Raw genomic sequence first — 16,962 nt, 5'->3', positions numbered from 1 at the left:
AGGGGGCAGCAGGCGATGGCGGCGGCGGCGGGTCGGCTAGGCTGGTTGCTCGCCGCACTCTGCCTGGGCAATGCCGCCGGGGAGGCGGCGCCGGACCCGCGAGTGCTGGGCGTCTGTCTAGAGGAGGACGGAGCGGCGGGCGCGGGGTGGGCGCACGAAGGGGAGGTGCGGGCCGCGCCGGAGGCCACCTTCCGCTTGCGCCTCTTCGGCTCGGGCTTCTCCAACAGCTCCTGGTCCTGGGTGGCTCCTGAGGGGGCGGGTTGCCCCGAGGGGGGGCCGGCCGCAGCGCCCGACGAAGCGGCGGCCCCCACGGGCGAGTGGCGTGCGTTGCTGCGCCTGCGCGCCGAGGCCGCGCGCCCGCACTCTGTGCGGCTGGCGGTGCGCGGGGAGCCGGGGGGTTCGGCGGCCGAAGAGGCGGCAGCCCTCACGGGCGAGTGGCGCGCACTGCTGCGCCTGCGCGCCGAGGCCGCGCGCCCGCACTCGGCGCTGCTGGCCGTGCGTGTGGAGCCGGGCGGCTCGGCAGCCGAGGAGGAGGCGCCGCCCTGGGCTCTGGGCCTGGGGGCGGCGGGGCTGTTGGCGCTGGCGGCTCTGGCGCGGGGCCTGCAGCTGAGCGCACTGGCGCTGGCGCCCGCCGAGGTGCAGGTGCTGCGCGAGAGCGGCTCGGAGGCGGAGCGTGCGGCGGCGCGGCGCCTGGAGCCCGCACGGCGCTGGGCGGGCTGCGCCCTGGGCGCGCTGCTGCTGCTGGCCAGCCTGGCGCAGGCGGCGCTGGCGGTTCTGCTGTACCGCGCGGCCGGCCAGCGCGCCGTGCCGGCCGTGCTAGGCAGCGCGGGGCTCGTGTTCCTGGTGGGCGAGGTGGTGCCGGCCGCCGTGAGCGGGCGCTGGACGTTGGCACTGGCCCCGCGCGCGCTGATCCTCAGCCGCTTGGCGGTGCTGCTCACCCTGCCCGTGGCGCTGCCGGTGGGCCAGCTGCTGGAGCTGGCGGCGCGGCCAGGGAGGCTGCGCGAGCGCGTGCTGGAGCTGGCGCGCGGCGGCGGCGACCCCTACAGCGATCTCAGCAAGGGTGTGCTGCCCTGCCGTACAGTGGAGGACGTGCTCACGCCCCTCGAGGACTGCTTCATGCTGGATGCCAGCACCGTGCTGGACTTCGGCGTTCTGGCCAGCATCATGCAGAGCGGCCACACGCGCATCCCTGTTTACGAGGACGAGCGCTCCAACATCGTGGACATGCTCTATCTCAAGGACTTGGCTTTCGTGGACCCCGAAGACTGCACGCCGCTCAGCACCATCACCCGCTTCTACAATCACCCACTCCACTTCGTCTTCAACGACACCAAGCTGGACGCCGTCCTGGAGGAGTTCAAGCGAGGTAACTGTTGGGGAATCGCGGAGGGGACTCGAATGTCAGCTCTCTCTCCCCAGAGAAAGAGTGGGGTTTAGGGAAGCCTTGGGGAAAGGTCCCAACCCGGTGGACGACAGGGAGGCCTCTGCGCGGCCTTTTAATGAAGATGATGGTTTTTTAGCTCCGAATGATCCTGCCTTTGGTTCCGAAAATGACAGTACTGTAGACAACAAAAATCTTTTCCGGGCATGCTCCCAGTTTGGGGAGATATGTGTACTTGACTAACTCTCCAGCTTTTTACCGGGTCATTTTTGTGGGCTTGGGCTTTGTGGCAGGTCCAGACTCGGATACAAACTGAAAGAACATAGAGTATACAGTCTAGATACCTGGACGCTGCTGTTTGCACATGTGTAATACCAAATTAGCTGAACCTGTGATGTTTCCAGCGTGTCGTTGTTAAGGTCAGTGATGGGCTATTGCCTTCCTGGTTACAGAAAAGGGTATGATTGATCATTACTTCCTGTAGTGTGAAAGAAACTTCCACTTTAACCAGAAGCAACTTGATGGAGGCCAGTCAGTCTCCCCTTCCTTTAAAAAAAACAATAACCCAAGTAAGGGCTCAAGTTCTCTTAACTCCACATTTTTGTCCTCTCCTTTCACCTGCGTTCAGGTGAAAACTGAGACCCTCCCATTGTGAAGGTTCGGGTTCCCCTGCAGTCTCCCTCTCTGTGATTGGGCTTGAGGTCCTCCCCAGAGCTTGGTCATGCTTCTCACACCTGAACTTCTGTGGGGACACTTGTGGACTCTGAATGAGCTTGACCATAAAGACTGCATAATTGAGGCCGAGAAGTGAGCAAGGCCCCCTCATAATGACTTCCTGACATCTGTGAAGTCTCCAGGTCCCAGGATCCCATAGGAGGTTCCCTGTGAGCCCCTGGACTGTCAGGGCAGGGAGGCAAAGCTCTGCCATAGTGACCATTAGTACTGCTGTATGCCAGCCGCTTGGAGAAGGCAATGGCAAGGCACTCCAGTACTCTTGCCTAGGAAATCCCACGGATGGAGGAGCCTGGTGGGCTACAGTCCATGAGTCGGTCGTGACTGAGCGGCTTCACTTTCACTTTTCACTTTCACGCAATGGAGAAGGAAATGGCAACCCACTCCAGTGTTCTTGCCTGGAGAATCCCAGGGACCGCAGAGCCTGGTGGGCTGCTGTCTATGGGGCCGCACAGAGTCAGACATGACTGAAGCAACTTAGCGGCAGCAGCAGCATGCCAGCCACTAGTGGGCACACTTTAATCCTTTCAAAAGGCTGGGGTTTTAAAGAATTAGGCAGTTACTGTTACTACTGTTTCTCGGGATTGGGTGGGAGACTTTGATGGGCAGCTCTGGCTGCTGCACTGGAGAATCTCTGGATACTTCTACTTGTTTCCTCAGAATGTAGCCATGCAGCCCTGCTCTGGGGAGAGGAGCCCGGGATCCCGGCAGGCAGAGCCTCCCAGGAGCAAATGCTCCATCTCTGAGTAATACGGTATTTTCTGAGGCAGTGGTGGTTCTCGTGGCTGTGTGGCCAGCTGGCCTGGCCCTGGAGTCAGCAGGGGAGGGTACCATCTTGCCCCTGCCATCTTTCAGCTTGAGGCCAGGCTTGACCACCAGGGTGGTGGCTGCAGGCAGAGCATAGCACCCTGTTTAAGTGGTTTCCACAGATCACTGACTGGTGTGGAGACCAGAGTAGGGGGGTCCCCGTGGTTGGGGGGCCCAGTGAGGTGATGGTAGCCTGAACAAGGGTGCTCAGTGAGCATAGAAAGGAACACCCAAGAAGGCCTTGGAAGGTGGGCTTAGGATTTTGTGGTTTGCTGAGGGGTTGTGGGAGAAGGCAATGGCAACCCACTCCAGTACTCTTGCCTGGAAAATCCCATGGACCAAGGAGCCTGGTAGGCTGCAGTCCATGGGGTCGCTAGGAGTCGGACACGACTGAGTGATTTCACTTTCACGCATTGGAGAAGGAAATGGCAACCCACTCCAGTGTTCTTGCCTGGAGAATCCCAGGGACAGGGGAGCCTGGTGGGCGGCCGTCTCTGGGGTTGCACAGAGTTGGACACGACTGAAGCGACTTAGCAGCAGCAGCAGAGGGGCTGTGAGGCGGGAGGAGGAGCTGGGGATGAATGTGGGTTTGGCTTGGTGGTGGCCCTGCCTTTCCCTGAGACGGAGCACACGCAGGGAAGAGAGGGCTTGGGGTTGGGGCCGGGGCGGGCAGATGAGTTTGTTGTGAACACTGGAATTTGTGTGCAGTGGCCTGAGATGTGGGTTGCTAGGAGCAGCCCACGTGCAGTGAAGCACAAGTGAAAGTCTCAAGCAGGAGGGAAGGATCTGGATGTCGGTAGGGAGGTGGTCCTGGGGAGTGATCCTAGAAAGCCGAAAGAGAGGCACTAGCAGGGCAGGGGTGGATGGGCAGTGAGGACGGGTACTGAGGACAGCCAGGGCCCTGGAATGTCCTGGAAGCTGAGGGAAGGAGAGTGATCAGGAGAGGAGGCTTACATCATGTCCTTTGGATCCAACAACCAGGATACCCTTGACCTTGCAAGAGCAGTTGTGGCATGGCGTGGGGAAGCCGGGGTGGGGGCCAGCAGTGAAGGAGGACGGCCCAAGGAGACTAGAGAGCGGTGGCTCGGAGAGGCCCGGCAGGGCGGGAGGCCTTCTGCTCTGGTGGTGGTTTCGCGCCTTTTCTTCTTTAGCTTTTAAAACATTCTTAATTAGAGGAAAATTGTTTTACAATGTTGTGTTGGTTTCTGCTGTACAGTAACTCCAGCTATAATTTTACATATGTTCCCTTCCTCTGCTGTTTTTATTTATGTATTTAATTAGGCTGTGTGGCATGTGGGATCTTAGTTCCCTGACCAGGGATCGAACTGCAGCCCCTGCGGCCAGAAGCGTGGATCTTAGCTAACCACTGGACCACCAGGAACGCCCTGCTCTTTGGTTCTAGTATGCGGGAGTCCAGTAGGCTTAGGTCTAAATGTTGGTAGGAAGTTGCTGGTAGGGAGGGACAGCCACAGTGCAGGCTGGGGTGGTGGCCTTGGGGCAGCTCTGGAGAGCCCCCTTCTAGAAGGTAGTGGGTGGGGGTACAGTGTGGAGGTTGAATGGAGGACTCTTTGGTCCCCTTGACCTTCTGATTCCTGTGGACAGTGAGGGCCATTCTCAGGGCAGGATAGCCTTATCTTTCCTGTGTCACCTGAACTCTCTGCTTCTCCTATGCAATGCAGTCCTTTGGCAGCTAGCTTTGTGTTTCCTCACTGAAGTCCTCATTAACCCAGCCCTCTTCTTCATTCCTCTGCTCATGAACGTAGAGCATACTGTAGCCTCCGTGGTGCCCGAGGTTTTAGAAATCAGTCCCCTTCTTGTCTCTCTGCCAAGGGTATGAGGCAGGGGTCCCTCTGAATTCCCTGAGGCGGAAGGCCCTGGCATCTTGGCAGTTACCATTTCAGGCCCCATTCCTTTCTCTCTTCAGATTGTGGTTTGTTCTGGAACTTTAGAGTCTGGAAGAGGCCCTTTCCCCGGTGAGGTGCCCCTCAGTCAATGTGCAGACCTGAGGTGACAGCTGATTGTTTTGTGCACACGTTTCCAGGAGGAGTGTAGACTTATGGAGGTGTAGTTCAGTTCAGTTCAGTTCCTCAGTCGTGTCTGACTCTTTGCGACCCCATGGACTGCAGCACACCAGGCTTCCCTGTCCATCACCAAATCCCAGAGCTTAGTCAAACTCATGTCCATTGAATCGGTGATGCCATCCAACCATCTCATCCTCTGTCGTCCCCTTATCTTCCTGCCTTCAGTCTTTCTCAGCATCAGCGTCTTTTCCAATGAGTCAGATCTTCACATCAGGTGGCCAAAATATTGGAGCTCCAGCATCAGTCCTTCCAATGAATATTCAGGACTGTTCTCCTTTAGAATTGATTGCTTTGATCTCTTTGCAATCCAAGGGACTCTCAGGAGTCTTCTCCAACACCACAGTTAAAAGTATCGATTCTTCAGCTCTCAACTTTTTAAAAAATTTATTTATTTTAATTGGAAGCTAGTTACTTTACATTATTGTAGTGGTTTTTGCCATACATTGACATGAATCTGCCACGGGTGTACATGTGTTCCCCATCCTGAACCCCCTTTCCACCTCCCTCCTCATCCCATCCCTCAGGGTCATCCCAGTGCACCAGCCCTGAGCACCCTGTCTCATGCATCGAACCTGGACTGGTGATCTGTTTCACATATGATAATCTACATGTTTCAATGCTATTTTCTCAAATCATCCTACCCTTGCCTTCTCCCGCAGAGTCCAAAAAACTGTTCTACACATCTGTGTCTCTTTTGCTGTCTCACATACAGGGTTATCGTTACCATCTTTCTAAATTCCATATATATGTGTTAGTATACAGTACTGGTGTTTTTCTTTCTGGCTTACTTCACTCTGTATAATAGGCTTCAGTTTCATCCACCTCATTAGAACTGATTCAAATGTATTCTTTTTAATGGCTGAGTAATACTGCATAGTGTATATGTACCACAGCTTTCTTATCCATTTGTCTGCTGATGGATATCTAGGTTGCTTCCATGTCTTAGCTGTTGTAAACAGTGCTGCGATGAACATTGGGGTACACGTGTCTCTCTCAATTCTGGTTTCCTCAATGTGTATGCCCAGTAGTGGGATTGCTGGGTTATATGCCAGTTCTATTTCCAGTTTTTTAAGGAATCTCCACACTGTTCTCCATAGTGGCTGTACTAGTTTGCATTCCCACCAACAGTGTAAGAGGGTTCCCTTTTCTCCACACCCTCTCCAGCATTTATTGCTTGTAGACTGTTTGATAGCAGCCATTCTGACCAGCGTGAAATGGTACCTCATTGTGGTTTTGATTTGCATTTCTCTGATAATGAGTGATGTTGAGCCTCTTTTCATGTGTTTGCTAGCCATCTGTATGTCTTCTTTGGAAAAATGTCTGTTTAGTTCTTTGGCCCAGTTTTTCATTGGGTCGTTTATTTTTGTGGAATTGAGCTGCAGGAGCTGCTTGTATATTTTTGAGATTAATTCTTTGTCGGTTTCTTTGTTTGCTGTTATTTTCTCCAGTTCTGAAGGCTGTCTTTTCACCTTGCTTATGGTTTCCTTCATTGTGCAAAAGCTTTTAAGTTTAATTAGGTCCCCTTTGTTTATTGTTGCTTTTATTTCCATTACTCTGGTAGGTGGGTCATAGAGGATCCTGCTGTGATTTATGTCAGAGAGTGTTTTGCCTATGTTTTCCTCTAGGAGTTTTATAGTTTCTGGTCTTACATTCAGATCTTTAATCCATTTTGAGTTTATTTTTGTGTATGGTGTTAGAAAGTGTTCTAGTTTCATTCTTTTACAAGTGGTTGACCAGTTTTCCCAGCACCACTTATTAAAGAGATTGTCTTTTCTCCATTGTATATTCTTGCCTCCTTTGTCGAAGATAAGGTGCCATTAGGTGCGTGGATTTGTCTCTGGGCTTTCTATTTTGTTCCATTGATCTATATTTCTGTCTTTGTGCCAGTACCATACTGTCTTGATGACTGTGGCTTTATAGTATAGTCTGAAGTCAGGCAGGTTGATTCCTCCAGTTCCATTCTTCTTTCTCAAGATGGCTTTGGCTATTCAAGTTTTATTGTATTTTCATACAAATTGTGAAATTATTTGTTCTAGTTCTCTGAAAAATACCATTGGTAGCTTGATAGGGATTGCATTGAATCTATATATTGCTTTGGGTAGAATACTCATTTTCACTTTAGTGATTCTTCCCATCCATGAACATGATACATTTCTCCATCTATTTGTGTCATCTTTGATTTCTATCATCAGTGGTTTTTTTTTTTTTTTTTAATTTTTTTTATTTCTACCTGCACTATAAGCACTTTATCATCAGTGTTTCATAGTTTTCTATATATAGGTCTTTTGTTTCTTTAGGTAGATTTATTCCTAAGTGTTTTATTCTTTTCGTTGCAATGGTGAATGGAATTGTTTCCTTAATTTCTCTTTCTGTTTTCTCAGTGTATAGGAATGCAGGGGATTTTTGTGTGTTAATTTTATATCCTGCAACTTTACTATATTCATTGATTAGCTCTAGTAATTTTCTGGGGGAGTCTTTAGGGTTTTCCATGTAAAGGATCATGTCATCTGCAAACAGTGAGAGTTTTACTTCTTCTTTTCCAATCTGGATTCCTTTTATTTCTTTTTCTTCTCTGATTGCTGTGGCCAAAACTTCCAAAACTATGTTGAATAGTAGTGGTGAGAGTGGGCACCCTTGTCTTGTTCCTGACTTTAGGGGAAATGCTTTCAATTTTTCACCATTGAGGATAATATTTGCTGTGGGTTTGTCATATATAGCTTTTATTATGTTGAGGTATGTTCCTTCTATTCCTGCTTTCTGGAGGGTTTTTATTATAAATGGATGTTAAATTTTGTCAAAGGCTTCCTCTGCATCTGTTCAGATAATCATGGTTTTTATCTTTCAATTTGTTAACATAGTGTATTACATTGATTTGTTGATATTAAAGAATCCTTGCATTCCTGGGATAAAGCCCACTTGGTCATGGTGTATGATCTTTTTAATATGTTGTTGGATTCTGTTTGCTAGGATTTTGTTAAGGATTATGTTCATCAGTGATATTGGCCTGTAGTTTTCTTTTTTGTGGCATCTTTGTCAGGTTTTGGTATTAGGGTGATAGTGGCCTCATAGAATGAGTTTGGAAGTTTACCTCCCTCTGCAGTTTTCTGGAAGAGTTTGAGCAGGATAGGTGTTAGCTCTTCTCTAAATTTTTGGTAGAATTCGGCTGTGAAGCCTTCTGGTCCTGGGCTTTTGTTTGCTGGAAGATTTCTGATTACAATTTTGATTTCTGTGCTTGTGATGGGTCTGTTAAGATTTTCTATTTCTTCCTGGTTCAGTTTTGGAAAGTTATACTTTTCTAAGAATTTGTCCATTTCTTCCAAGTTGTCCATTTTATTGGCATACAGTTGCTGATAGTAGTCTCTTATGATCCTTTGTATTTCTTTGTTGTCTGTTGCGATTTCTCCATTTTCATATCTGATTTTGTTGATTTGATTCTTCTCCCTTTGTTTCTTGATGAGCCTGGCTAATGGTTTGTCTATTTTATTTATCTTCTCAAAGAACCAGCTTTTAGCTTTGTTGATTTTTGCTATGGTCTCTTTTATTTCTCTTGCATTTATTTCTGCCCTAATGTTTATGATTTCTTTCCTTCTACTAACCCTGGGGTTCTTCATTTCTTCCTTTTCTAGTTGCTTTAGGTGTAGAGTTAGGTTATTTATTTGATTTCTCTTCTGTTTCTTGAGGTAGGCTTGTATTGCTATGAACCTTCCCCTTAGCACTGCTTTTACTGAGTCCCTTAGGTTTTGGGTTGTTTTGTTTTCATTTGTTTCTATGCATATTTTGATTTCCTTTTTGATTTCTTCTGTGATTTGTTGGTTATTCAGAAGCGTGTTGTTTAGCCTTCATATGTTTGTATTTTTAATAGCTTTTTTCCTGCAGTTGACATCTAATCTTATTGCATTGTGATCAGAAATGATGCTTGGAATGATTTCAATTTTTTGAATTTACCAGGGCTAGATTTATGGTCCAGGATGTGATCTATCCTGGAGAAAGTTCTGTGTGCACTTGAGAAAAATGTGAAATTCATTGCTTTGGGGTAAAATGTCCTATAGATATCAATTAGGTCTAACTGGTTCATTGTATCATTTAAAGTTTGTGTTTCCTTGCTAATTTTATGTTTAGTTGATATATCCATTGGTGTGAGTTGGGTATTAAAGTCTCCCACTATTACTGTGTTACTGTTAATTTCCCCTTTCATACTTGTTTGCATTTGCCTTACATATTTTGGTGCTCTGATGTGGGGTTCATGTATATTTATAATTGTTTTATCTTCTTGGATTGATCCTTTGATCATTATGTAGTGTCCTTCGTTGTCTCTTTTCACAGCCTTTATTTCAAAGTCTGTTTTATCTGATATGAGTATTGCTACTCCTGCTTTCTTTTGGTCTCCATTTACGTGAAATATCTTCACTTTGAGTCTGTGTGTCCCTTGTTTTGAGGTGGGTCTCTTGTAGACAGCATATATAGGGGTCTTGTTTTTGTATCCATTTAGCCAGTCTTTGTCTTTTGGTTGGGGCGTTCGACCCATTTACATTTAAGGTAATTATTGATAAATATGATCCCGTTGCCATTTACTTTGTTGTTTTGGGTTCAAGCTTATACACCTTTTCTGTGTTTCCTGTCTAGAGAAGATCCTTTAGCATTTGTTGGAGAGCTGGTTTGGTGGTGCTGAATTCTCTCAGCTTTTGGTTTTCTGTAAAGCTTTTGATTTTTCCTTCATATTTGAATGAGATCCTTGCTGGGTACAGTAATCTGGTTTGTAGGTTTTTCTCTTTCATCACTTTAAGTATGTCCTGCCATTCCCTTCTGGCCTGAAGAGTTTCTATTGAAAGATCAGCTGTTATCCTTATGGGAATCCCCTTGTGTGTTATTTGTTGTTTTTCCCTTGCTGCTTTTAATATTTGTTCTTTGTGTTTGATCTTTGTTAATTTGATTAATATGTGTCTTGAGGTGTTTCACCTTGGGTGTATCCTATTTGGGACTCTGAGTTTCTTGGACTTGGGTGGCTATTTCCTTCTCCATTTTAGAGACGTTTTCAGCTATTATCACCTCAAGTATTTTCTCATGGCCTTTCTTTTTGTGTTCTTCTTCTGGGACTCCTATGATTCGAATGTTGGGGCTTTTGACATTGTCCCAGAGGTCTCTGAGGTTGTCTTCATTTAATTCTTTTTTTTTTCCCTCTCTACTCTATTTATTTCCACCATTCTATCTTCCACCTCACTTATCCTATCTTCTGCCTCAGTTATTCTACTGCTGGTTCCCTCCAGAGGTTTTTTTTTAAATCTCATTTATTGCATTATTCATTATTGATTGACTCTTTTTTATTTCTTCTAGGTCCTTGTTAAACATTTCTTGCATCTTCTCAGTCCTTGTCTCCAGGCTGTTTATCTGTAACTCCATTCTGTTTTCAAGATTTTGGATCATTTTTACTATTATTATTATGAATTCTTTTCCAGGTAGACTCCCTATCTGCTCCTCTTCTGTTTGGTTTGGTGGGCATTTATCATGTTCCTTTACCTGCTGAGTATTTCTCTGCCTTTTCATTTTGTTTAGGTTGCTGTGTTTGGGGTGGCCTTTCTGTATTCTGGCAGTTTGTGGTTCCTCTTCATTGTGGAGGTTCCTCCCTGTGGGTGGGGTTGGACGAGTGGCTTGTCAAGGTTTCCTGGTTAGGGAAGCTTGTGTCCATGTTCTGGTGGGTGGAGCTGGATTTCTTCTTTCTGGAGTGCAATGAAGTGTCCAGTAGTGAGTTTTGAGATGTCTGTGGGTTTGGTGTGACTTTGGGAAGCCTGTATATTAAAGCTCAGGGCTGTGTTCCTACATTGCTGGAGAATTTGCATGGTGTGTCTTGCTCTGGAACTTGTTGGCCTTTGGGTGGAGCTTGGTTTCAGTGTAGGTATGGAGGCTTTTGGACTTCCCTGGTGGCTCAGACGGTAAAGCGTCTGCCTACAATGTGGGAGACCCGGGTTCGCTCCTTGGGTCAGGAAGATCCCCTGGAGAAGGAAATGGGAACCCACTCCAGTATTCTTGTCTGGAAAATCCCATGGACGGAGAAGCCTGGTTGGCTACTGTCCATGGGGTCGCAAAGAGTTGAACACGACTGAGCGACTTCACTATCTATCTATCTATGGCGGCTTTTGGATGCGCTCTTATCGATTAATGTTCCCTGGAGTCAGGAGTTCTCTGGTGTTCTCAGGTTTTAGATTTAAGCCTCCTGCCTCTGGTTTTCAGTCTTATTCTTACAGTAGCCTCAAGACTTCTGCATCTGTATAGCACAGATGATAAAACATCTAGGTTAATGGAGAAAAGATTCTCCACAGTGAGGGACACCCAGAAAGGTTCGCTGAGTTACATGGAGAAGAGAAGAGGGAGGAGGGAGATAAGGGAGATGGAGGTGACCAGGAGGAGAAGAGGGGGAATCAAAAGGGGAGAGAGCAGGCTAGCCAGTAATCACTTCCCTGTGTGCTCTCCACAGTCTGGATCCCTCAGAGACATTCACGGAGTTAAACAGAGAAGAGAAGAGGGAGGAAGGAGACAGAGGTGGCCAGGAGGAGAAGAGGGGAAATCAAAAGGAGAGAGAGAGAGAGCCAGTCAGTAATCAGTTCCCTAAGTGTTCTCCACAGCCCGGAACACACAAAGAGATTCACAGTGTTGGGTAGAGAAGAGAAGGGGGAGGGAGGAGATAGAGGTGACTAGGGGAGAAAAAGGAGAGTCAAAAGGGGAAGAGGGCAATCAAGCCAGTAATTATACTCCTAAGTAAAAATAGGTACTAAATAAAGATTGGATTCTTAAAGGTACAAAATTGATAACAAATACTAAAAAGCAAAGATTAAAAATCTAGAGTAGAGGTTAGACTCTCAAAAGTACAATATTAAAAAAACAAAACTAAATCACAAAAATTATAAAAAATATATATATAATTTTCTTTAAAAGTAGGGTATTTTTTTTGCAAGGTAATAGGTTACAAAAATGAAAATTAAAGGAGTAATAAAGGACTAAAATTTTTTTTTTTAGTTTAAAAAGTGATAATAGTAAAAATATATCTAGGAATTTCTCTGGAGCTGTTGTGGGCAGTGTGGGGTCAGTTCAGTTTCAGATAGTTCCTTGTTCTAGCTTATACTTCTCAAGGTCTGTAGGCCCCTTCCAGTGTAGTTGGTGCTAACTATAGGGTTTTAATCTGTTGCACCTGTCACTTCCAAAGCGGTTCCCTGTTCTTTGTTTATTTTGGCTTCCTCTGTTTGCAAGTCTCTTCAGTATCTAACTTCCGCCCTGACACAGGGGGGCGAAGGGGGTCACTTGTTTAGGCTAACTTGTTCAGTTGTGCTGTGGGGAGGGAGGAGCACTGCAAACAAATATCACTGGTGTGTGTGGGGAGTGCTTGCAGTGTCTGGGCCACACTGGGTTTGCCTCCACTCACGGCGTGTGTGCTTTCCCGGTCTACACTGCTCAGGCTCCAGGTTGTTCTGCAGGGGGACTGTCTAAAGGGGGCCCTGGGCTGCGTGCACTTCCCAGGTCTAAGCCCCTCAGGTTCAGGTTCTCGGGTACTCCACAAAGGCGCAGACTCAGTTGGGCCTGCGTTTGTGCCCTTCCCAGGTCTGAGCAGCTCAGGCGCCCAGGTGCTTGGCAAGCGCGCTCTCCCCAGGTGGGGCAGGGCGTCTTATCGCCTCCCCCGTCCCAGCCTCTCAGTTTCGTAGTCTCAGGTGTGCTGTGTGTCTCCTCTGGGGAGCTGATCTCTGGCTGCGACCCTCCTGGTGGATGTCAACCATCCAGAATCCCAGGAAGACTTGGTTAGCAACTGGGAGCCTGCTCGCAGTTTGGTAGAGGATGCCATCCCTGGGGCCGAGATTGCCCCTCTCCAGCTCTGGCTGCAGCCCGCCTGCCTCCCTGCCTCTGGTGGGGCATGGGCCGGTCCGCAGCTGGCTAGCTCTCCTCTGGTATTCGCTCAGTCCTTTGTTCTGTGAGCGGGCCTGGCAGTGCCCTAGGTTAGAGCTTTTTGCGGAAAAGTTCTTTCTCTCTCTCTCTTTTTTCTCTGGCTATGCACAGTCTGGGTTGCTATCTCACGTTATCTCCCTCAGATTGCCCTCAGGGCATTCAGTGCCAGTCCTTACCCTAAGCAGTGCAGGACGCGCCTCCCTGTTCAGCCCCCGCTTGCTGGTGGTGGATCCCAGCGTCTGGGCTGATCCCAGCCCAGCTGGGCTGGATCCCAGCAACTCCGCTGGGAGTTGCCGTTAGGCACGTCTGTTTTATTTATTTATTTATTTATTTATTTTTCCTCCTGGTTATGTTGCCTTCGGAGATTCCAAAACTCCCCACAGACCCGCGGGTGAGAGGGTTTCCTGGTGTTTGGAAACTTCTCCTCTTTAACAACTCCCTCCCTGGGATGGGTCTCCATCCCTAACTCTTTTATCTCTCTTTTTATCTTTTATATTTTGTCCTACCTCCTTTTGAAGACAATGGGCTGCCTTTCTGGGTGCCTGGTTTCCTCTGCCAGTGTTCAAAAGTTGCTTTGTGGAATTTGCTCAGCGTTCAGATGATCTTTCGATGAATTTGTGGGGGAGAAAGTGGTCTCCCCATCCTATTCCTCCATCATGTTAGGACTGCCCCCTCAGCTTTCTTTATAGTCCAGCTTTCACATCCATACATGACTACTGGCAAAACCACAGCTTTGAGTAGACGAACCTTTGTTGGCAAGGTAATGTCTCTGCTTTTTAATATGCTGTCTAGGTTGATCATAGCTCTTCTTCCAAGGAGCAAGTGTCTTTTAATTTCATGGCTGCAGTCACCATCTGCAGTGATTTTGGAGCTCAAAAAAATAGTCTCTCACTGTTTCCATTGTTTCCTCATCTATTTGCCATGTGATGGGGCCAAATGCCATGATCTTAGTTTTCTGAATGTTGAGTTTCAAGCCAACTTTTTCACTCTCCTCTTTCACTTTCATCAAGAGGCTCTTTAGTTCCTCTTCGCTTTCTGCCATAAGGGTGGTGTCAGCTGCGTATCTGAGATTATTGATATTTCTCCTGGCAGTCTTGATTCCAGCTTGTGCTTCATCCAGCCTGGCATTTTGCATGATGTACTCTGCATAGGAATTAAATAAGCAGGGTGACATTATATAGCCTTGTTGTACTCCTTTCCTGATTTGGAACCAGTCCATTGTTCCATGTCCAGTTCTAACGTGCTTCTTAACCTTCATACAGATTCTCAGGAGGCACATAAGGTGGTCTGATAGCCCCATCTCTTTTAAGAATTTTCCGCAGTTTGTGGTGATCCACACAGTCAGGGAGACCCGGGTTCAATCCCTGAGTTGGGAAGATTCCCTGGAGAAGGAAATGGTAACCCAGTCCAGTACTCTTGCCTGGAAAATCCCATAGACGGAGGAGCCTGGTAGGCTATAGTCCATGGGGTCGGAAAGTGTCAAACAAGACTGAGTGACTTCACTTTTCACACAGTCAGAGGCTTTGGTGTAGTCAATAAAGCAGAAGTAGATGTTTTTCTGAGATTCTCTTGCTTTTTCAATGATCCAACGGATGTTGGCAATTTGATCTCTGGTTCTTCTGCCTTTTCTGAATCTAGCTTGAAGCGTGTGAGATGTGTGCAATTGTGTGGTAGGTTGAACATTCTTTGGCATTGCCTTTCTTTGGGATTGGAATGAAAACTGACCTTTTCCAGTCCTGTGGCCACTGCTGAGTTTCCAAATTTGCTGGCACATTGAGTGCAGCGCTTTCACAGCATTGTCTTTTAGGATTTGAAATAGCTCAACTGGAATTCCATCACCTCCACTAGCTTTGTTCATAGTGATGCTTCCTAAGGCCCATTTGACTTTGCACCCCAGGATGTCTGGCTCTAGGTGAGTGATCACAGCATCGTGGTTATCTGGGTCATGAAGACCTTTTTTGTATAGTTCTTCTGTGTATTCTTGCCATCTCTTCTTAATATCGTCAACTTCTGTTAGTAAGTAACAGATGGTGTAGTAAGTAGCACATACTTTCTGTAAAGCCATTAACCCCTGCCTTCTTTGTCAACCCTCAGTTACCTCAAGGACATTCAGCCAAAGGAGGAATTAGAAGAGGGGAGCTTTTCAGAGTCCATTTCAGATTCGCTGAGTTCTAGTTCATTGTTTGGCAGAAACCAAAGGATTGTCTCAGCTCTGAAAATAGTTAGACCTGCTCAGGCATTTGTGAGGGACGATCACACGGTACTTTTCTCATAGGATACATTCAAACAGTTTAAAAAAAAAACTGAAGTGAGAAGACAGGAATTTTAACTCCAATTGCATTTTTAGGAATGTTCTAGAAATTAGGTCCTCTAGCATCCGTGTCATTGGTGAGGGTTCTCAAGCCTGCTAACTAAAATGAGAACTCTGGAGCTTTCCCCGGCTTCCTGGTTGGTATTGGCAGGTATGTGGTCCATCTTGGCCTTTTGCAGGGAGCGTCTGTCTTGGGGCGTGTATCAGTGTTTGTAGTCAGCCAGCCAGGGCCCCGTATCTTGTGAGCATTTTACCCGGTCAGATGAGGAACTTGAGTCTCTCCAGCTGCCCTTTCTCTGTGTGCCTCTTAGCCCTTTCTCCTGGTTGCCTCCTGGACCCCTCAAATGTTCTGTCTTAAGGTTAAGTCACGCAGCCAGTGTTTGAGGGATCTTCCAAGGCTCTGCTTTCTTCTGTTCATTATTGAATCATCTCCTCACTGAGAACTGAGCTTCTTCTGTAGAAGTTTAAAGCATGGGAGGACTTTGTCATTTCTGTAGTTTCCTGGAAGGAAGGGGATCCTCTCTGCTCCCAGGTGGCCATCTCGAACCTGAGCTTTGGTTCTCAAAATCCAAAAAGACTGTTGACCAATATTCTGTGTTGAGGCTCAGGCTTCCTCATGTGGCCTGATGAATTTATATTCAGTGGTTGTCTCTCCGGGACCTTCGTAGCAATGCTGCCTGCCCACTGGTGTCAGCCATTCCCAGCTCAAATATCATGGGCTGGGAAATGTGTAGAAGTTCCTCATTTGGTGTCTGTGTCTCAGCAGGAATGGGCGGGCAATGCCCCAGGCATCCCTCACCCATTCCTCATGGGAAGAGGGGAGGCAACTTAATGTGGGCTTTTCCACCTTTAATTTTTGCCCCGGGATGGTGGAACCCCCTGAAGAAGGCTGCTTGCATCTCTCCAGCTGGGCCCTGTGCTGAGGATGGTGCCTTGGCACCATGCGTGTCACCCAAAGAGAATGAGGCTCCTGAGATCCAGTCTGTTGTTCTCTTCAGTGAAAGTCACTTGTGCAGGGCATGAGGAGAGTGGACCCAGAGCCAGCTGTCTGGGTGCCAGATTGGGGGGGGCGAACACTGACTCTCTTGGCCTCAGTTTTCTCTGTAAACCGTAAAATGCAAATAAAAAATACTATGTGCCTCATAGAGTTAGTTGCCAGAGATTTGATAGGTTAATCAATGACTAAAGCACCTGGTGGCTGACACTCGCAGGCAAGCATACAGGACAGGCACGCCTCGGCTCCAGACCACCGTGATAAAGTGAGGCATGCAAATGGTTTGGTTTCTCAGTGCATATAAAAGTTATGCTTATGTTGCAGTCTGTTAAGTGTGCAATTGGCATTAGGTGTGAAAAAAACTATGTATCCTAGTTTAAAAACATATTATGGCTAAAAGATGTTAACACCATCTGAGCCTTCAGTGAGTTATAAACTTTGATGGAGGAGGGTCTTGCTTCCATGTCAGTGGCTGCTGGCTGATAATTATGGGTGGTGGTTGCTAAAAGTTGGCATGGCCACAGCAGTTGGTTTTTTTTTTTTTTTTAATTGGAAGGTAATTGCTTTACAGTATTGTGCTGGTTTCTGCTACACATCAATGCGAATCAGCCACAGATTCACATGTGTCCCCTCCTGCCCACCTCCCGCCCCATCTCATCCTCTAGGGTAAGCGCCCGACTGGGCTCCCTGTGTCACACAGCGTGTTTCCACTGGGCACCTGTTTGACACA

General features: G+C 47.5%; 1 protein-coding gene across 8 annotated transcripts in view; it reads left to right on the top strand.

Moving 5' to 3' along the window:
- Window positions 1-16,962, top strand: part of CNNM3 (cyclin and CBS domain divalent metal cation transport mediator 3) — a 33,472-nt gene continuing 16,510 nt past the window's right edge. For all 8 annotated transcript variants that reach the window (XR_015137402.1, XR_015137404.1, XR_015137400.1 and 5 more), the window contains exon 1: window positions 1-1,366. Coding sequence is in view for 4 of the 8 variants with exons in the window: in XM_086328130.1 (XP_086184256.1) it covers window positions 16-1,366 (1,351 nt within the window). In the remaining 4 variants the exon portion in view is untranslated. The remainder of the gene's footprint in view (window positions 1,367-16,962) is intronic.

The sequence above is a fragment of the Bos grunniens genome, chromosome 11 (assembly GCF_055505025.1).
Source record: "Bos grunniens cultivar Pamir isolate PY7600 chromosome 11, Bosgru_T2T1.0, whole genome shotgun sequence".
Classification (NCBI taxonomy): Eukaryota; Metazoa; Chordata; class Mammalia; order Artiodactyla; family Bovidae; genus Bos; species Bos grunniens.
The sequence above is the reverse complement of the archived record's forward strand: the minus strand, read 5'-3'. Positions and strand labels throughout refer to the sequence as shown.